Source organism: Leguminivora glycinivorella, chromosome 8 (assembly GCF_023078275.1).
Source record: "Leguminivora glycinivorella isolate SPB_JAAS2020 chromosome 8, LegGlyc_1.1, whole genome shotgun sequence".
NCBI lineage: Eukaryota > Metazoa > Arthropoda > Insecta > Lepidoptera > Tortricidae > Leguminivora > Leguminivora glycinivorella.
The window spans coordinates 12,243,574-12,260,348 of record NC_062978.1 but is presented as its reverse complement, the minus strand read 5'-3'; the positions used below and the strand labels follow the sequence as shown (position 1 = coordinate 12,260,348).

Below are 16,775 nucleotides of genomic sequence, written 5' to 3'. Positions count from 1 at the left end.
GCATGCCAAATGTTATAATTTTGGCATTTTCAAAACATGTTGGTTCATGTGAGTATTGTTATTTGAGTTCGATGGTCTATAGAAGCCTTAATTGATTGCATTGGCTTGCATAATATAGATTTCTGAACGAAGCTTTTGTGTCACATTATTGTCAATGTATATGTGTCATTTTACGCGCAAGAGAGGCGGGTTGTGGGTTGAGAGCATTATTTACTTTTAGTTAATTTTACGTATTAGATTTTTAATTAAACTAGCATAATTTAGTATTAAATAAACATGGACGGGACACCGGATAACATCATAGTGAATTCTTGTGAACTAACACCGATATATTTGATACAGGATTCGGGCGTCGCTCAGGTATTTGTTATCTCTATTGTGTTGCATTTTTTTTGCGAGCATTTGTAATGAAATAAATTAAATTTTCAGGCTACGTCGTATGTTTTAACACCGGCGAACCAAGTTGAACAAAAACCAGTGAGTAACCTCAAAAGATTTTACGAAAGTAGCGGGAATTTGGAGAAGAGTGTTCTTCTGAATAGCCCAGAGCCCCCAGCGGCGAAGCCTAGAATTTTGAAGAAAGCTGAAGCGGGTCAGATTGGAAATAACCTGAAATTAGCCAGTTTTCTTGTGCCGAAGACAAGTGCTCATAATGTTCAGACAAAGCCGGTGCACACAGTAAACACTGTGACCACAGTGAACACATTGAACACAGTGAACACATTGAACACAGTTAACACCGCGAACAATATAGTGTTCAAGCCGGCGACAGCTACTGTGGTTACTACTAGCCAGAATGTTCCGCTCACCATGACGCATGCAGTGCCGAAGCTAGACATGGACAGGAAGATTGTGAAGTTGAAGCCCTCTGATACAGCTTCAAGACATTTCCGTGGTAGATCAGTACCAAAGATAAAACCCAAAGAAGTGTAAGTATCATTACATTTTCGAAATTAATATTTTAATTATATTTTATCTCAGAAACAAACATACTATCTAGTATAGAGGTTCCCGAAATTTTTGCTCCTTAGCTCACTAATTATAAAGTAATCTTGGCATCCTAATCTAACATATGGCCATTTGTAATACTCATAGATAGGTATCATGGTAAAGAGTATTGCTTAACCTCTGTTTATTGTCCATGATGCACCAAAGTGCCACAGTAACACAGTTTACAAACAAGCATCTTTTTATTCTGTAAATTTGTTAATTATTTACCATATAAATACAGTTAATACTGGATGGAGGCCTTTGTTATGAATTTCCTTTTCGCATGTGTATCATATGTTTTTCAGTACAGGTGGCCCTCTGAAGATGGCTTTCTAGTCGGGTTGAAACTTGAGCGTGCCATCTGTACTAAAAACGTCGTACGATACACGTGTGAAAATGAAATTCGTAACTCGTGTCGATTTATCACCTCATTTCGAACTTCCTCTTTTCCGCACTTGTATTGTAATGTACTATTATTATATTGTATATTCTCTTTTGCAGGACACCAGAACCGCCAAAATATACATCAGTGCAGTTACTCAAGCTAGGAGAGACATACCATAGGTTTGTATTAATTTATTCAAAGCAGTCTATAAGTAAGGTAAATGTAGTTAAATAATTCTTTGGAATCTTTGGAAATGAAATGTTCTGACTTCATATCAAGTCAATAGTTAACATGTTCAGTTCAGTCCCACAAGACCTACAGACCTCTTTTTATTCTGTCTGGCAATGGAAATATGGAAGGCTCGTCATAATGAATATACCGGAGGAAAGTTAATACTACACTATACAACATTTACATTATCAGACGCCCGGTATGGCTCAGTCGGTAGTGACCCTGTCTGCTAAGCCACGGTCCTGGGTTCGCATCCCGGTAAGGGCATTTATTTGTGTGATGAGCACAGATATTTGTTCCTGAGTCATGGATGTTTTCTATGTATATAAATATGTATTTATCTATATAAGTATGTATACAGTCGCCTAGCACCCATAGTACAAGCTTTGCTTAGTTTGGGGCTATGTTGATCTGTGTAAGGTGACCCCAATATTAAAAATTAAAAAAATTAAATTAAATTAAAAAAATAATATGTTTTGTTATTTTCCTAACCAATAAAATTTTTTCTTCTAGTCTCAATGTCCTGAGTGACGACCAGGTGAAAATGGTGAACCAAGCTCTGAACATCATCAAGGATCCAGAAAAGATCCCTCCTGAGCCTGCTTACGACCCTGTCACAAATACACGATTCATATACAAGTAAGAAATACTGCTTCCAATAGAGCCGATCAAGTTTTCCGTGAAACAAAACTGTTATTTTCAATAGCCGGGTCCACACAGACCAAGGCACGTCAAACCTATTTTAAAATCGTGTTATATTATAATATTAAAATCGTGTTTTGGTACTGTAAAGTAAAGCTTTCTAATATTTTATTTCAGGCTTTATATGGTCACAATTTTTAGACACAACCAAAAGTTTATCTATCTTTAACAGGCTTACAAATAAGATGTAATAATGTCATTTCTTTTATTTGATTTAGACCCCTCTTAGAGTGTAGGCCTCCTCCAACTCTCATTTTCCCTATCTTGGGCTTTGTTTAGCCAGTGTTTTCCTGCCGTTTCCTTTATATCGTCTATCCATCGTTTATATGGCTTTCCCGATTTCCTTAAATCAAATAAATTAGTATTAATGCTACACACACACAGTATAAACGTAATAATTAACATTAACACCTAGCTATAGGAAACTACTAACCAATACATAAACACTTTAAATGTAAGATTTGGAATAAAAGGCTTTTTTTTTTCAATGTAATTTCTGTTATTTTACAGGGTCGTGTCACCAAAAGACTTAAAGGTGGTCGGGCGCAACAAGGTGGCGCTGAAAGAGCAGCGCCGTGTCGCCGCCGCGGTCGAGACGCGCCCGTTGGGGGTGAGTGAATACTTATTTCATCACACTTGCTTACTACTTACTAGGTGTAGCGAGACTGATAGAACCGAAAAACGTTTTCTCCCTTAGTTATATACTTTCTTGTACCAAAATTTGCTTCTCTCTTAGCTATGTAATCTTTTCTTTCTCTTTCTTATTGCAAGTGTGATGTCTGATGTATAACATTGTGTGGTGACAGACGGTGATCACGCGCAGCGGGCGCAAGGTGCGGCTGCCGCGCGCCGTGCAGGAGGAAGAGCCACAGAAGCCCCGCCCCACCGCACGGAAGCCCGCCACCGTCGTCACATGCGCGCAGTGCGACACTGTAAGTCATCAAATTACAAATAACAACTTCTTACAAGTGGCGGCACATAAGTTTAGCGCTGAGTGAAGTGTGGAGGGGATAGCTGCGTATGGAGACACATATCAACCACCCCATGTAATCCCCTGTAAGACTTGTTATTGACTTCTGGGCAATAACTGTGAGCGCTAAAGTTATGTGCCGCCAATTGTACAGTCAATTTTCATTGCATTGTAATAAGGCCAAAAAGTGGATACATCTCTTTGTAGTCGACTGTACCCTTTAAGAGCGTTATAACATTTCGGCGTCGGGCGAAATTAGGTATTTTACCCGCCGCGCGAGCCCAATATGCCGACCCTTTCTAGCACGTCTTATCACTCGCTCGCACTACAATAATGGACAAAACAATCTTGATCCTTTCTATGGAATTTTGATAACAACCACAATCTACTATCTCGATATAAACTTTTGGTTTCTAATAAACATTATTTTGTACGAAAATACGAGAATATAGCGCGAAATAATATCAATTATGTTAAAATTTATTTAAAAAATTAAAGTAATAATTATAAAAGTAGATCCCATCCCAAATATTTGCTTTTGTTATATGATAAGTATTAGAGTAAAGTATAATTATATTAATATGATGATAAAATAAGACAAATACAATTCTAATTACTTCAAGGTGGTGCTCAGGGTCTGATGATGGAGCCAGATGGTGGTCACCAATACCAATGAACAATATGACTATACAACTTCGTGGTTTACATGTCATTCTAGCATTTTCACTTTCACATTTCAAGTGCATATACCACGAGTATAGGTTTTCGGGTGTGCTGATTTAAAAATTAATGACCGATTTGGAATCTGACATTGCTGACTGTCACTTTGACACAAAAGTCGTCATGGGTGTCGTAAAATAGGTTTTAGGGGTGCTGATTCCAAAATTAATGGCCAATGTGGAATCTGACATTGCTGACTGTCACTTTGACACAAAAGTCGTCATGGGTGTCGTCAAATAGGTTTGCGGGGGTGCTGATTCCAAAATTAATGAACAATGTGGAATCTGACATTGCTGACTGTCACTTTGACACAAAAGTCGTCATGGGTGTCGTAAAATAGGTTTTAGGGGGTGCTGATTCCAAAATTAATGACCAATGTGGAATCTGACATTGCTGACTGTCACTTTGACACAAAAGTCGTCATGGGTGTCGTCAAATAGGTTTGCGGGGTGCTGATTCCAAAATTAATGAACAATGTGGAATCTGACATTGCTGACTGTCACTTTGACACAAAAGTCGTCATGGGTGTCGTAAAATTGGTTTTGGGGGTGCTGATTCCAAAATTAATGACCAATGTGGAATCTAACATTGCTGACTGCCACTTTGACACAAAAGTCATCATGGGTGTCGTAAAATAGGTTTTAGGGGTGCTGATTCCAAAAATAATGACTAATGTGGAATCTAACATTGCTGACTGTCACTTTGACACAAAAGTCGTCATGGGTGTCGTCAAATAGGTTTCCGGAGGTGCTGATTTGAAAATTAATGACCGATTTGGAATCTTGACATTGCTGACTGTCACTTTGACACAAAAGTCGTCATGGGTGTCTTCAAAAAGGTTTCCGGGGTGCTGATTCCAAAATTAACGACTATTTTGGAATCTCACAGTGCTAATTGTAATTTTGACACAAAAGGAATCATGGGTGTAGTCAAATAGTTTTTAGGGGGCACTGATTCCAAAATTAATGAAATGATTTAAAAAGTAATGACCGATTTGGAACCTGACATTGCACAGTACCCCTGGAAAGGAAACCTATTTGACGACACCCATAACGACTTTTATGTCAAAGTGACAGTCAGCAATGTCAGATTCCTAATTGATCATTAATATTGAGATCAGTACCCATGAAAACCTATTTGAAGACACCCATAATCACTTTTGTGTCAAAGTGACAGTCAACAGTGTCAGATTCCAAATTGGTCATTAGTTTTCAAACACCTCCGGATACCTATTTGACGACACCCATGACGACTTTTGTGTCAAAGTGACAGTCAGCAATGTCAGATTCCAAATTGGTCACTAATTTTGGAATCAGCACCCCCTAAAACCTATTTTACGACACCCATGACGACTTTTGTGTCAAAGTGACAGTCAGCAATGTCAGATTGAACATTGGTCATTAATTTTGGAATCAGCACCCCCTAAAACCTATTTTACGACACCCATGACGACTTTTGTGTCAGAGTGACAGTCAGCAAGGTCAGATTGAACATTGGTCATTAATTTTGAAATCAGCACCCCCTAAAACCTATTTTACGACACCCATGACGACTTTTGTGTCAGAGTGACAGTCAGCAATGTCAGATTGAACATTGGTCATTAATTTTGGAATCAGCACCCCCTAAAACCTATTTTACGACACCCATGACGACTTTTGTGTCAAAGTGACAGTCAGCAATGTCAGATTCCACATTGGTCATTAATTTTGGAATCAGCACCCCCTAAAACCTATTTTACGACACCCATGACGACTTTTGTGTCAAAGTGACAGTCAGCAATGTCAGATTCCAAATTGGTCATTAATTTTGGAATCAGCACCCCCTAAAACCTATTTTACGACACCCATGACGACTTTTGTGTCAGAGTGACAGTCAGCAATGTCAGATTGAACATTAGTCATTAATTTTGGAATCAGCACCTCCTAAAACCTATTTTACGACACCCATGACGACTTTTGTGTCAAAGTGACAGTCAGCAATGTCAGATTCCACATTGGTCATTAATTTTGGAATCAGCACCCCTAAAACCTATTTTACGACACCCATGACGACTTTTGTGTCAAAGTGACAGTCAGCAATGTCAGATTCCAAATTGGTCATTCATTTTGGAATCAGCACCCCTAAAACCTATTTTACGACACCCATGACGACTTTTGTGTCAGAGTGACAGTCAGCAATGTCAGATTGAAGATTAGTCATTAATTTTGGAATCAGCACCTCCTAAAACCTATTTTACGACACCCATGACGACTTTTGTGTCAAAGTGACAGTCAGCAATCTGAGGTACTACATATTCGTAATCTGAAAGTAATCAAGTCAATAATTTCAGTTATTTTGAATCGACTATGATTCCGAATTATTGGTAATAGTAATGATTGTATAGATGATTAGTGATTCCTTTACATGTAATGGTAATTTACCGTTTCACTTGATTACATTACAAGTAATCTGACACCCAGTAGTGTCAGATTATAAAGTAAAATCAAGTAATCGTGTAATCTGGAATCGATTACGATTTCCCCATCTCTGGGTTTAGTTATATGGTTCATTGGTACTGGTGACCACCATCTGGCTCCATCATCAGACCCTGAGTACCACCTCTTGTCAAAGGTCTTGTTGAGACGAACCCAACGAGCCTAAACACGAAGTCGTTTACTTACATGGTTCACTGGTACTGGTGACCACCTTCTGGCTCCATCATCAGATCCCGAGTACCATCTTGATGTGTCTTATCATCTTGACCGTATTGTAATTTTCACATTTTTATCATCACAACGTTGTAATACTTTAACATTTAAACATAACAAAGTATTACAAAAGCAAATATTTACGGATCTAGGATCAAATTCGTTGGTCGCTGTTTACACACACACAATGCGAGAATAGCCCGTGTAGAAACAAGGCGTCCGACCCACACAACAATAAATATTCTCGACGTTTGCGATGAAAACTCGGAGACCAAAGCGACATACGTCTTACCTCCTCGAGCTCCGGCGCGGCACTGAAATCGCAGGCGTCCGTCGCCGGTAAAATAGCGACAGGAAGGCTAGTTTTCAAAAAATTGGCAAAAAATCATGATAAAATATTATAACGACAAATGGATAACAGCAGTTTAAGCACATTGTGCAGATTATTTATATACTAAAATAAATTCGATAACATGTAGATTTTCGGAGAAATGATCACTTGTTTCGATGTATTTTCAAGACAAAATTGAGTTCGTTTTACTTTCAATTTCTCAATTTCAAAGGATTAAATGATAAATATTGTTTAATGGGCCTTAAGTACAAGATATTTGGAACTTAAATTTACCTCATTTATGAGAGTGATCTTATCAAATTGTACATAATAAGAGCTCCGAATTCTGTGCTTCACGCGGTTTTTCCTAAACGAGCATCAGAAAAACAATCATTACTAATTGAAAAAGCTTTTTTTTTTCATATGTTTTTTATTTAACCGACAGTTAATAAGATGTTCTAACTGAAACAAGTACTTTCACTGTCTTTTAGTATGAGTAAAGTGTACAATTTTGTCGATAAATATTGTGCATTTTACAATATATCGCCTTTTTTTGTCATAGCGCTCTTAACTTATACTGAAACACACCCAAATTGTCAGTAGAAAAAGGCGCGAAATGGTAACTATAAGGAAAGTAATTGTAAATACAAATTTTGAAAGCATGATAGAATCAAATGATAATTCGAAGGGTTAGAAGTAAAACCAAGTAAACCCGATAATTAGAAATTATTTGACATAGTTTGTATGACATAGCATAGTAAAATTGCACATAGTTCGAATTTCAATAACCAGTTAGCTTAAGTTTCGGGTTTGACCGCTTATCCCGTGTCATATTTACAACTCATGAACCCATTAAGGCTTGGCCAAACACACGGCGCGACGCAGCGCTGCAAGGTTAGCGACGTCAAACAGACTGCGTCCCGCCGGCATCGCGCCCCGCGTCGCGCGTCCACGCGGCGCGGACGTCGCGGCACGCTGCGCCGCGCTCACTCACACAGTCAAGGAGTAAGCGACCCTCCACGGGCGCGTGGTGAGAGCGCGAGGCCGGCGTGATCCGCGCGGACGCCACGCTGCGTCGCGCCGTGTGTTTGGCCAAGCCTTTACAGTTATATTATAATATGTTTGTGATAGAGTTCTCGCTATTAGAGCAAGTGTAGTGTAGGTATTTATCCAACACTTTCAATGTTTCTAGGACTTTGGCAGCCTCTACCAGTTGCAGAAGCACTACGAGAGCCAGCCCACCCACGCACCGTCCAAGACGCACTGGAGCCTGTTCCACTGTCTGCTGGCCATCGTGGCCGGCTCGCCTGCTGAGGCCAGGGCTAAGCTGTTCATACAACAGGTAGATGTCACTACAGTCACATTACATTCTGGCCGAGACGCTCTGTCTATTCTATTACAAGCTAACTCACCTGCTGAAGCCAGGACCAAGCTGTTCATACGAGAGCTACATATTACTGCAGTCACTTTCCATGCTAGCCGAGATGCTATCTATTCCATTGCCTGCTAGCTATCGAGGCCGGCACGCCCGCCGAGGCCAAGGATAAGCTGTTCATACAACAGGGACCGAATACTAAACACTTCCAGAGTCGGCTGATCAGCTCACACACCGTCTAAGTACGTTTGAACGGCGTTTTCGCGTTTTTTATTTATTGTGTACTTCATCATGTCTTGAAACATATTGTGAATCATGGCCCGTGACACAAGACATAGCAGAAGACTTCAGGTGTTCGTAAACAAGTGTTTGCGTCGAATCGTTGGAGTCTTCTGGCCACGAACCATCTCTAATGCGAAATAGGCTAGTTTCCTACTAGTCAAATCAGTTCCTTTTTAAGAACTGTCAAAACGATTTGCTAATATGGAATTACTATGAAATAATGAGGAGTGACGTCACGGTCAATTCATTTACTTTATATCTTTCTCTTTGACTTATTAAATAGAAATTATGTTTAAACATAACTACTGTCCATGTTTTTCTTCTAATTATGTGGTGTTTTATTTCGTGCACTGCATAAAATATTTTATTTCAAGTATAGGAAACTAGCCTATTATGGGATTCGACTGGACAAAACCTTAATACTTCTGCGGAAATGGCGCTGTATAGGACATGTCTTTCGAAAGCCAAAAAACCACCTGTCCAAGCAAGGGTTGATTTGGAATATTACCGGATCAAGGGGGAGAGGTCGCTCGCGAACTACCTGGAGGCGCACGGTGGAAAAGGAGGCTGGCTCAGTGGGCCTCGGCTGGGCGCGCCTGGAGGAGGCCGCATCGGACCGGGAACAGTGGAAATCCTTCCTAAGAGCCCTATGCCCCTGATGAGGGACAACAGGATATAATAATCGTCATCATCATATCTTTATTTCATTGTTTTAGAAATTGACACATGAAAATATTAATGTATTATTTATTTTTTCATGAAAATAAGCTACCACCATCATAAAAGCCGGCAACGTTGTCTAGCCAGTAGCCGCCCTCTAGCGACAAGTATGTTCATTGTTCATGTGCCTCATATCATAAAACATTTCAGCTGGAGCTGTTGGTCCGGAAGCTGAAGGCGCTGCTGCCGTGTCTGCTGGCCGGCGCCGGCGCGTCCAACGGGGAGCCCGGCGGCAAGCCCTCCGCGCAGCCCGCTGACATCGGAGACGACGTCGGCAGGTAAGCCACACTTCACATTTACATAGAACAAAAAAAATATTAATGCATTGAACGTAAAGTGATCTAAACATGTATTGCAGATTATTCGGTCTGAGTTCCGGCAAGTACAACCTGGACATGGACGCCTTGAGCTGCGTCAAGGGCAAGGACGGGCACTGCAAGCACAACCCCGCGCAGCCCGCGGCGGCGGCGGGCCCCGCGGACGGCAAGCCCTCGCAGCGCTGGCGCCACCAGCACCGCGACGACTGCGCGCGCGTGCACACCGCGCACTCCTGGCCCGTCGTCGGCCCCAAGCTCCACGACATCAAGCAGAAGACTCAAAAGAACAAGAAAATGAAGCTCGTCCCCGACAGCGAAATAATAGAACTCAACCGCGAGGACCTCCTCGCCCTCGGCGCGAGCGACGCCGAGGTCCCGGTCCCGCAAAAGATGATCTCCCTTCTCAAAAATGAAATCGAGCCCGACCCGCAACCCGACAAACCCCAAACGGAAGAAATCGAGAAACCTAAAGGTCACGTTAAGTTTCATAGTGCGCACTTCGATATCCGCTCGTCCCCTATCAAACCCTCCTCCTCCACGGTGTTCCGGACGTTCCAGATAAACCCCGATAAGATGGAGAAATTAAACGTGCAAATCATAAGGCCCCTGGAGCTAGATCAGACACCCAATGAAGTTATAAATGAAACGCCGACGATCTCAGATTGTACAAAGTTAGATAGTATATTTAGAGATGAAATAGAAATGTCGTGTAAAAATGTAATAAATAATGAACTCAGTGATGGACTTAATTTCAATAGTGGTAAGGATTGGGCGATATCGTCTTCGAATGATGACCAGTCGAATGCGGTGATAGAGCCGGCTCTGTTACACATACCTGACGATAGTCTGGCTTATAGTGATATCAACCAAAACGCTGATATGCCAGTATTGACTGACGAACACGATACTCAAGATGGCCGCCTAAGTTTGAGTCAACATCAATCAGTATTGAACTTTCTAGAAACCTTAGGTAATGAACTAAGTTATCCTGAACCTGAGATTAGAAATGCTGCAGTTGACTTTCAATTAGACTTATTTTCGTTTAATAATACTTAACACTAGTTCCTAAGCATAGGTATATTTAAATTAAGCACACATGACTGATAAATAAGTAATGTTTATTTACAATAAAATAATTTTAGTAGAATTTCCTACACATCTGTTTGATTTAGTCCCATTTTTTCGTTGGTCACCCTGTAATTAATCTGGCAAGCGCAATAAGATACGTCACGTAATTTGAACAGAGAAATAAGACAATTGAAGTTGAGTTCACACCCTGATCTCTTTTGCTGCATTCAGGTCAGACGTCACCCCTTGACCATGAACTAGTGTTCGAAACATCGCAATATAATCTGTTTCCATAGTTTTATTTCATGAGTAACTATCAGAGTAAAGAAGACAATATTAAGGTCAGACTTGTCAAACAAGATATTAAAAGCTATTTATTTGTGTTGTTATAATATAATATACTAACAGGTAGATTCAGGTCACTGGAGCAGGATTATAAATAAATATTATAGGACATTCTTACACAGAATTATACTGTTAAACAATAGCAATTAGTTTGGCTATTTCTAGATTTGGTTTTAATCTTTTGGCTGTTTTCCTATTAACTAAGATGGAGTATGTACACTGCCCTGCACAAGTTTTGTGTAGTCACTGATTTTAGTTTTAAATTGAATAATTTCTTGCTCTATATAATAGGTACCCTTGATGGCCTTGATTGGATTTTCCTTTCATGCATGCAAATAAAACATTTAAAAAAACTTAAGAATTATATATTCCGACCAAGCTAACTTTGCAATGATTTTGATACCCTCATTTGTGGAAGGCTTAAATAAACAACATATTCTCATACACATTTCAAATAACATTTGCACCAGCAAGTCCGTCAAAATCACCGCCAAACTAGCTTTGTATGACTCTTAAATTAAGAGTCATACAAAGCTGTAATTAAGAGTCTTAATTACATCAACCAATAATATTAATTCCTAAAGACTAGGCCTGCAACACAGGCCTCTCATTCTTGCCCTCCAAGTTCTGGTTGGTGAGGGCATAACCAGTGCCACCCCTCTGCAACGGAATGATATCCTTTTCCTTCAATTTGTCTCCAGTGAGCGGGTGCACCCAGTCCTTCTTTATCAGGTTTTCAACACACTCCATTGTCACCACATGACCGGTTGTTCTGAAAGTTAAATTAATGTTTTATATCACTTGTTTAAAGCCAAAAAATATACAAGAACTAGACCAATATAAGTTCTATTAAAAGCCTTGCCAGTGCAAATGTTATTATAAATGTTTAACTTTCTTTATGTTTACTTAACCCTATCACAGGCAGGATCATAATAGTTGCATAATATATCTTGAATCTATCTCGATTACCTGATAACTGCGCATGGAATAGCATTACTCAGAATGTCATGGGTTACTGGACACATGTATCTATTTTCTTTTGCAATCAAAGATTTCTTATCATCAGGGTCTGGTACCAGTGTCCACTTCACTTCAATCAAGTCTTTCATTTTCAACGGTTTCCCACTGATTGGGCAGTACACTGTTGGATCTGGCTTCTCGACTTTAGAAATTTTGGCATCTGGCAGCATAGCTGGTACCCAGAAACTAGGTAAATGCTTCTCTTTGCCATTCGCGAGATTTGATACAGAGGTGGATGATGACGGCCCACTTTCTGAGTTTTTAGATGTGGAGCTTGATATATTCTTTTCTCTGTTCATAAATTTGATAAGGTTTGCCTCTTTTTCGGCCGCTGCTAGCTCATTTTTTTCATTCTCTTCTTTTTTTAATTGCTTTTCGTAGCGTTTAAGTTTACGCGTGTATTCGGTCTTTTTTGAAATCACGTACTCTAGGATAGCTTCCTTATCGAAAAGATAGCCTTCTTTAGTGATTACGGGGTTCCTGCAAGGCTGCAAAGTTAGGCTGCAGTCGTCGAAGTTCTTAACAGAGTCCTTGCCTACGCGTTCACTTTGGGTGCCATAACCAGATGCTGCTGCGTCTTTTTTCTTCTCGTGGTAAGTATAAACTGCTCCAGCAGTACAGTTTCTTGCGTGTCTTGTCATTATATTGCAAAATTAACCCATGAACACCAAATAAACAATAATAATTTACGGTTTGGATCGGTACAGGTAGTACAGGTACGTCTAATCTGACACTGACAGCTCTGGCTCTAAGCCCCCCCACAAACGGGAGACAAAACTGTTTTGTCTCCGTCGCTCGGTCTATGGGCTAGTATGAAGGTGCGCACACGAGGCGACGCAACTTTTCATACAAATACGACGGAGACAAAACAGTTTTGTCTCCCGTGTGCGCGGAGCCTAACAGCCTAGTCAGCTTGGCATTTAACCCATTCACTACCGAAGACGTGAATTCGCGTCACGAAACATGTTAATTGTAGTGCGGCTGCGAATGTCGGCTATGAATGTGCTTTACAAATTAAACATGGAAACAATTTGAACTTCTTTCTACAAGGGCTACTTAAATCACAAATTTATAGATTAGACCGATTAGACCAGACCGATGCCGACATTGCCGACTCTTAAAATCAACTTAGAACGTAGTAATTTAATGCTCTTTGACACGAAGTATGTAAAACATACCAAAAAAATATTTTATTTCTTTAAACGTCGGTCTGTTTCAACGTGTAGATGTAACCGACCCTATAAGATTGATTGAATAAATCATTGGTCTGTATAGCCCTGGACATTAATTGACATGTATTGTAAACAACACGTGCAATAATAAAACGCTTACGAACGTCACGCACGTCACTGTCTGTCGTATGATTATGTGATGTGATACGATTTCTCTTTTGTTTAGTTTAGTTATTTTCATAAAGTGTTATTACGCGGACGTGTTTTGTAACAAGCGACATTATTAATTTAGTCTTGTACAGTACTTAACGTATCAGAGATATTTAATCTCGTAGATAATTAGGATTTCGTGTATTTTATCGTATTTATCAAAGTTATTGTGTTTGTGCTTCGTAGTGCAGTGTTCATTTACGTAGTTGTGATTTATTTTTTTATTATTACATATTTTGTGGCAGTTATACAGTGAATAATGAATTTATCGTTCGCTGGTTGCGGGTTTCTTGGCATATATCATGTCGGAGTCGCAGTGTGTTTTAAAAAATATGCACCACACTTGCTCTTAGGTAAAATCTCTGGCGCCTCATTTGGTGCCTTGTCAGCCTGCTGTTTACTTTGTGATGTGCCTATAGGTGAGTTATTGTTGAGGCATAAATACACACATACAGAACAGCGCAATGTTTTATTTCCGTTCACTTCACATGATATCTGTTAAATAGAGTCATTTAAACTTTTTTACAATTACAATGACTTTGAGGAATTTGGCAGCCATAGGATTCTAATTCAGCCTTATTTAAAGGTTAGATTCATATTTGATGTAAGTGTTACATTAAAATATATAGTTTAACACTTAAATTACTCAATTAAATTCGTTTTCTAGATCTATAACACCATATTGAACAACTAACATTAAAATTTTAGTCAATAATGATGATCAAGTCGATCACTGGACCAACCTAGGTAACTGTTTAAATTCATACTATGAATGTAACTCAAAGCACAGATCAAATAATACTCTCAAAGTAACACCTTCTGTACTTACTTCTGTAACCACTCAACACATATAAATACAATTGCTTCGATTATTTATAAAATTTCTTTTGGTCTTCACATAATGTATATTTAATTAAATATTGTTTAAAATCAAACAATATAATATGCAAATATTTATTTTCTTTAGCTTTCATTATTACATAATACTCATACATCTTTAATTAATCTTTAACACAATGATCCCATTAAAAAATTGCTTCCCTAACAACAGATCTTGATAAGATGTTTAGTAAATTGTGAGCTACTTGCTCATTATGTAATTATGTTTGTCTTCAGACTGGTTTAGCCATTATTAGGGTATTTTTTTAATGATATTTATTTTATCTATTATATTTTTCTTCTAGAAATTTCTCTCTAGTCAACCCATAAAAATGCCTTTAACTTAATAGCTGTCTTTTACATGGTTTATAGAAAGGAAACAAAATTTTGTTTATATAAGGTAATTTTATTATCAATTTATTGTTGCTTTCATATTTTCTCACAAAACTACAAAAGCACAAAAAATAAGCATGTGTTGAAACTCATTACAAAAAAGGTTTCAATTATTTAAAATAAAATAAAAAATAAAAGTAGCCTTTATTCTCTAAGTTTCATTTCAAGTACATATTTTGTTATTTATTTACATTGGCAACTCCAACTCGTTCTTTGATGAAGGCCTCTTCTAAAGTCTTCCACTGCTTCCTGTCTCTTGCCACATTCATCCACGCCCTTCCACCCGTCCTTCTTCAATTATTTACTGCTTAATTGATATTAGTGAAATAAATTTGTACCCTTGTAATTCATACTGAACTTAATAGGTAATTTCCTTTTTTTTTAATTATACGATGGAGTGAGCTTGCCCAGAAGATATCTTTTCACCCTTGATTTGAAGAAATCATTAAAATGGTAATGCTTATGAAAATAGTAACTTAACTCATTACCTGCAGTTCATTTGTATTGAACGGGTCATTTACACACAATTTTAAAGCCTTGAGATGCATTTGCATAGTAATGAAGCAAACAAACAAATAAAGAAGTGTTAATATAGGTATATCACTGATTAACTTCTGCGTACCTACTGCATTTTGATAATGCAAAATTGATTTTCCATTTGGGCATTTTCAGAAATTGGGACCCAAAATTAGTGAAAGTTGTTAACAAAAATTAACTTCTCAGTTTTGTGACGACAATTAAGAATAAAATTTGTCTAAAAACCAACTTTTTCATGTCTAAATGTAGATTATTGCTTATAGTTTACGTAATTAACACAGAAGCAATATTTTTATTGAAATTTCATTCTTAATTGTCGTCACAAAACTGACATCGAGTTAATTTTTGTTAACAACTTTCACTAATTCTGGGTCCCAATTTTTGAAAACGCCCAAATTACCTAGTTTGTGACAATTTTTTTATGTAGGTATATTTAGGTATACTATAGGTAGGTAAGCTATAGCTTCTGCTAGTAACTTTGGCTAATAGTAGTAATTATCAGCAGTATCAGTGATTGAGGTTTTAGTTAAATATACAAGTGTTATTAACTAGATTTATCGAAAAAAAATTGTCCATTAAGAACAACTCAGTCAAAAGATATTTCAAAAAAATCTTTAAAATCGAGGTTCCGCTCTCGACTCTTTCCTCCTTCAAAACTTAATCAATCGGAACGAAATTTGAGAATCTGAATAACAATGAAATAATCAATGTCGGACCGTTTAGCTTTTTTAGGGTTCCGTAGTCAACTAGGAACCCTTATAGTTTCGCCATGTCTGTCTGTCCGTCCGTCCGTCCGTCCGTCCGTCCGTCCGTCCGTCCGCGGATAATCTCAGTAACCGTTAGCACTAGAAAGCTGAAATTTGGTACCAATATGTATATCAATCATGCCAACAAAGTGCAAAAATAAAAAATTGAAAAAAATGTTTTATTAGGGTACCCCCCCTACATGTAAAGTGGGGGCTAATATTTTTTTTCATTCCAACCCCAACGTGTGATATATTGTTGGATAGGTATTTAAAAATTAATAAGGGTTTACTAAGATCGTTTTTTGATAATATTAATATTTTCGGAAATAATCGCTCCTAAAGAAAAAAAAAGTGCGTCCCCCCCATCTAACTTTTGAACCATATGTTTAAAAAATATGAAAAAAATTACAAAAGTAGAACTTTATAAAGACTTTCTAGGAAAATTATTTTGAACTTGATAGGTTCAGTAGTTTTTGAGAAGAATACGGAAAACTACGGAACCCTACACTGAGCGTGCCCCGCCACGCTCTTGGCCGGTTTTTGGTTAATTGTTACCAATCTTGAGTATCACACCTTTTTTTGCGCCACAATGAAAAAGGCCGTTTTGGAAATTTTTGATTGGCTCTAGAGTCTTTAAAAAGCAGAATATCAAAAAAATCAAAACGGTCCGACACAGATAAAAATAATAACAATCT

The 16,775-nt window shown here is 38.4% G+C and overlaps 3 protein-coding genes across 5 annotated transcripts in view; 2 read left to right on the top strand and 1 right to left on the bottom strand.

Moving 5' to 3' along the window:
- Window positions 1-101: 101 nt before the first annotated feature.
- On the top strand, window positions 102-10,864 carry LOC125229003. The gene is made up of 9 exons (XM_048133762.1): window positions 102-360; window positions 430-929; window positions 1,492-1,554; window positions 2,120-2,245; window positions 2,819-2,918; window positions 3,115-3,240; window positions 8,209-8,358; window positions 9,544-9,671; window positions 9,752-10,864. Exons 1-9 carry the CDS (start codon window positions 277-279, stop codon window positions 10,764-10,766), a joined length of 2,292 nt encoding a protein of 763 aa, XP_047989719.1. The 5' UTR covers window positions 102-276; the 3' UTR covers window positions 10,767-10,864.
- A 608-nt stretch (window positions 10,865-11,472) lies between these two features.
- On the bottom strand, window positions 11,473-12,879 carry LOC125229004 (nitric oxide synthase-interacting protein homolog). The gene is made up of 2 exons (XM_048133763.1): window positions 12,093-12,879; window positions 11,473-11,895 (listed from the first exon to the last, which is right to left on the bottom strand). The coding sequence occupies exons 1-2, from the start codon at window positions 12,782-12,784 to the stop codon at window positions 11,709-11,711; spliced, it is 879 nt and encodes a 292-aa protein (XP_047989720.1). The 5' UTR covers window positions 12,785-12,879; the 3' UTR covers window positions 11,473-11,708.
- Window positions 12,880-13,553: 674 nt separating this feature from the next.
- Window positions 13,554-16,775, top strand: part of LOC125228794 (1-acylglycerol-3-phosphate O-acyltransferase Pnpla3-like) — a 36,184-nt gene continuing 32,962 nt past the window's right edge. For all 3 annotated transcript variants that reach the window (XM_048133475.1, XM_048133473.1, XM_048133474.1), the window contains exon 1: window positions 13,554-13,944. In XM_048133475.1, the coding sequence (XP_047989432.1) occupies window positions 13,785-13,944 (160 nt within the window). In that variant the 5' untranslated portion in view covers window positions 13,554-13,784. The remainder of the gene's footprint in view (window positions 13,945-16,775) is intronic.

What these genes read in the sequence shown, in the direction of transcription:
- LOC125229003 (XM_048133762.1), top strand. Translation starts at nt 277, where the DNA reads ATGGACGGGACACCGGATAACATCATAGTGAATTCTTGTGAACTAACA. An exon ending in AAGATAAAACCCAAAGAAGT is followed by an intron (nt 930 to 1,491) that starts GTAAGTATCATT and finishes TCTCTTTTGCAG; the next exon opens with GACACCAGAACCGCCAAAAT. An exon ending in TCGAGACGCGCCCGTTGGGG is followed by an intron (nt 2,919 to 3,114) that starts GTGAGTGAATAC and finishes GTGTGGTGACAG; the next exon opens with ACGGTGATCACGCGCAGCGG.
- LOC125229004 (XM_048133763.1), bottom strand. Translation starts at nt 12,784, where the DNA reads ATGACAAGACACGCAAGAAACTGTACTGCTGGAGCAGTTTATACTTAC. An exon ending in ATTCCATGCGCAGTTATCAG is followed by an intron (nt 11,896 to 12,092) that starts GTAATCGAGATA and finishes TTTAACTTTCAG; the next exon opens with AACAACCGGTCATGTGGTGA.